Here is a 1,593-nt window from a genome sequence, read left to right on the forward strand (position 1 = left end):
AGAGAGAAGGTGAAGGGGTAGAGGGTATCGTTGTTTGACGCTTCGTCTCGTATGATTCTTCACAGGTGACCAATTCCGCCATTTTGGTGCGCCATCACACCCGAGCTTTGCCCACACCTGCAGTTTGAGAGGAGGAATAGATAGGAACGTAGCATTTGAGAGGATTTTTTTAGCATTTGAAAGTCTCTACTCGACAAAACGTAATTTCTGCGGTATCGGGGTTTTATGCACGAAATTGTGCTCTGCTTTCAAGGATTGCTATATTTCTTCACGTCTAAATGTGTAGCAAGAGGTACTGCGGCTTTGGTAGATTCCCTTTCATATAGAGGAGGAGACCAGCGGCGTGGATAGAGTAGGGAAGACGAGTGGGTGAGCGGGGACGAAAACTGATGAGAACGGAGGCTGCACCGATGCATATAATGACCAGACTCGCAGCAAAGACTCGCACAGGTAATTGAAGAAGGTTGAAATGAAAGACAGAAGAGAGCCAAAGCCTGCGCCCCCTCTAGGAGGGCGAGAAAAACGATTTAGGTCAGAAGAAGGCAGGAAAAGGAAGATAGTGGATGGAAAACAAGCGACACGTGGAGAGCATTTGAAGCGATTGTTTTGCTTGAAGGAAGAAAGGTCAGTCATGCCGTGTACTATTTCCCTCTTCAACGCGCCTCTCTGCATTTAATGTGACCCATCCGAAAGGATTGGAAGTATACACAAACACCCAGTACCATCCAGGGAGGGCCACGGCACCCGATTTTCCCCCACCACGCACGAGTTGGCAAGGTCAATTGATTTTATCCTTGAGTCATGTGAAAGCAAATTTTACGAACTGTCGACCACCGACACACTGGCTGCTGTACCCCTTTCCCCCTCCGCACAAGAATATATTTCCACTGAAACTTCCCTCTATTTCTCGTCAGCGAGCGACATCTAAAAAAGCCATGTAGCTTGCCTTAGGATGCTTCATATTGACCCGCGTTCCGGTGCCTACGTGTCCGCGCCGAAAGAGGCATTAGGCTTCTAGCACATGTTACGGTCCCATGAAGCTCCTTGTCCGACCTTCGCACGCGCGCGACCATACGCCTGCAGGCTACTACCCTGTCTCTATTGCTATGGCCCTCACCACGCCCTTGTGACTGGCACTCGGCGTTTTTCGGTACCAGTCGCTGCCCTGAGCCACACCCTCGTACCCCCCATCCCAAATCTACTCCGTTGCCGACAAATCACAACCTCCCTTCGTGGCCCGCCCCATTGATCCCATCACGCACGCCGCCTGGTCTCCGCCTGTCCTCCGTCTCTCCGTCTTCCTCTCTTCTTCTTCTCGCCAGCACGGTCTCGGGGCCCCCGGCAGCTCCTGACCCTTTCGACTCCTCTTTCCCTCCCCCCGCCTTTCCCTCCTCGGACGCCACCACACTCCGGATTTTCACGGATAAGGCCGTGGGCCTGTCCGTGAGAAGAGGGAACAATTTTAGACCCGGTGTATTCCTGCAAGCTTTCACGCTCAACGCCTCCCTCCTCGCCCTCCCTCCTACTCTTCCTTGCACTCACATTGGGGACGGTGGCTGAAATGTAGCCTTGGACAAGGGTGGAAGGCTGCTC

At 52.7% G+C, this 1,593-nt stretch overlaps 1 protein-coding gene across 1 annotated transcript; it reads right to left on the bottom strand.

The window, feature by feature from the left end:
• Positions 1–478: 478 nt before the first annotated feature.
• Positions 479–1,593, bottom strand: NGA_0454500 (uncharacterized protein). Its single transcript, XM_005853926.1, has 2 exons — positions 1,543–1,593; positions 479–1,437 (listed from the first exon to the last, which is right to left on the bottom strand). Coding segments are annotated over exons 1-2 (222 nt in total). The 5' UTR covers positions 1,545–1,593; the 3' UTR covers positions 479–1,217.

This window comes from Nannochloropsis gaditana (genome assembly GCF_000240725.1).
Source record: "Nannochloropsis gaditana CCMP526 unplaced genomic scaffold scaffold680, whole genome shotgun sequence".
Taxonomy (NCBI): domain Eukaryota; class Eustigmatophyceae; order Eustigmatales; family Monodopsidaceae; genus Microchloropsis; species Microchloropsis gaditana.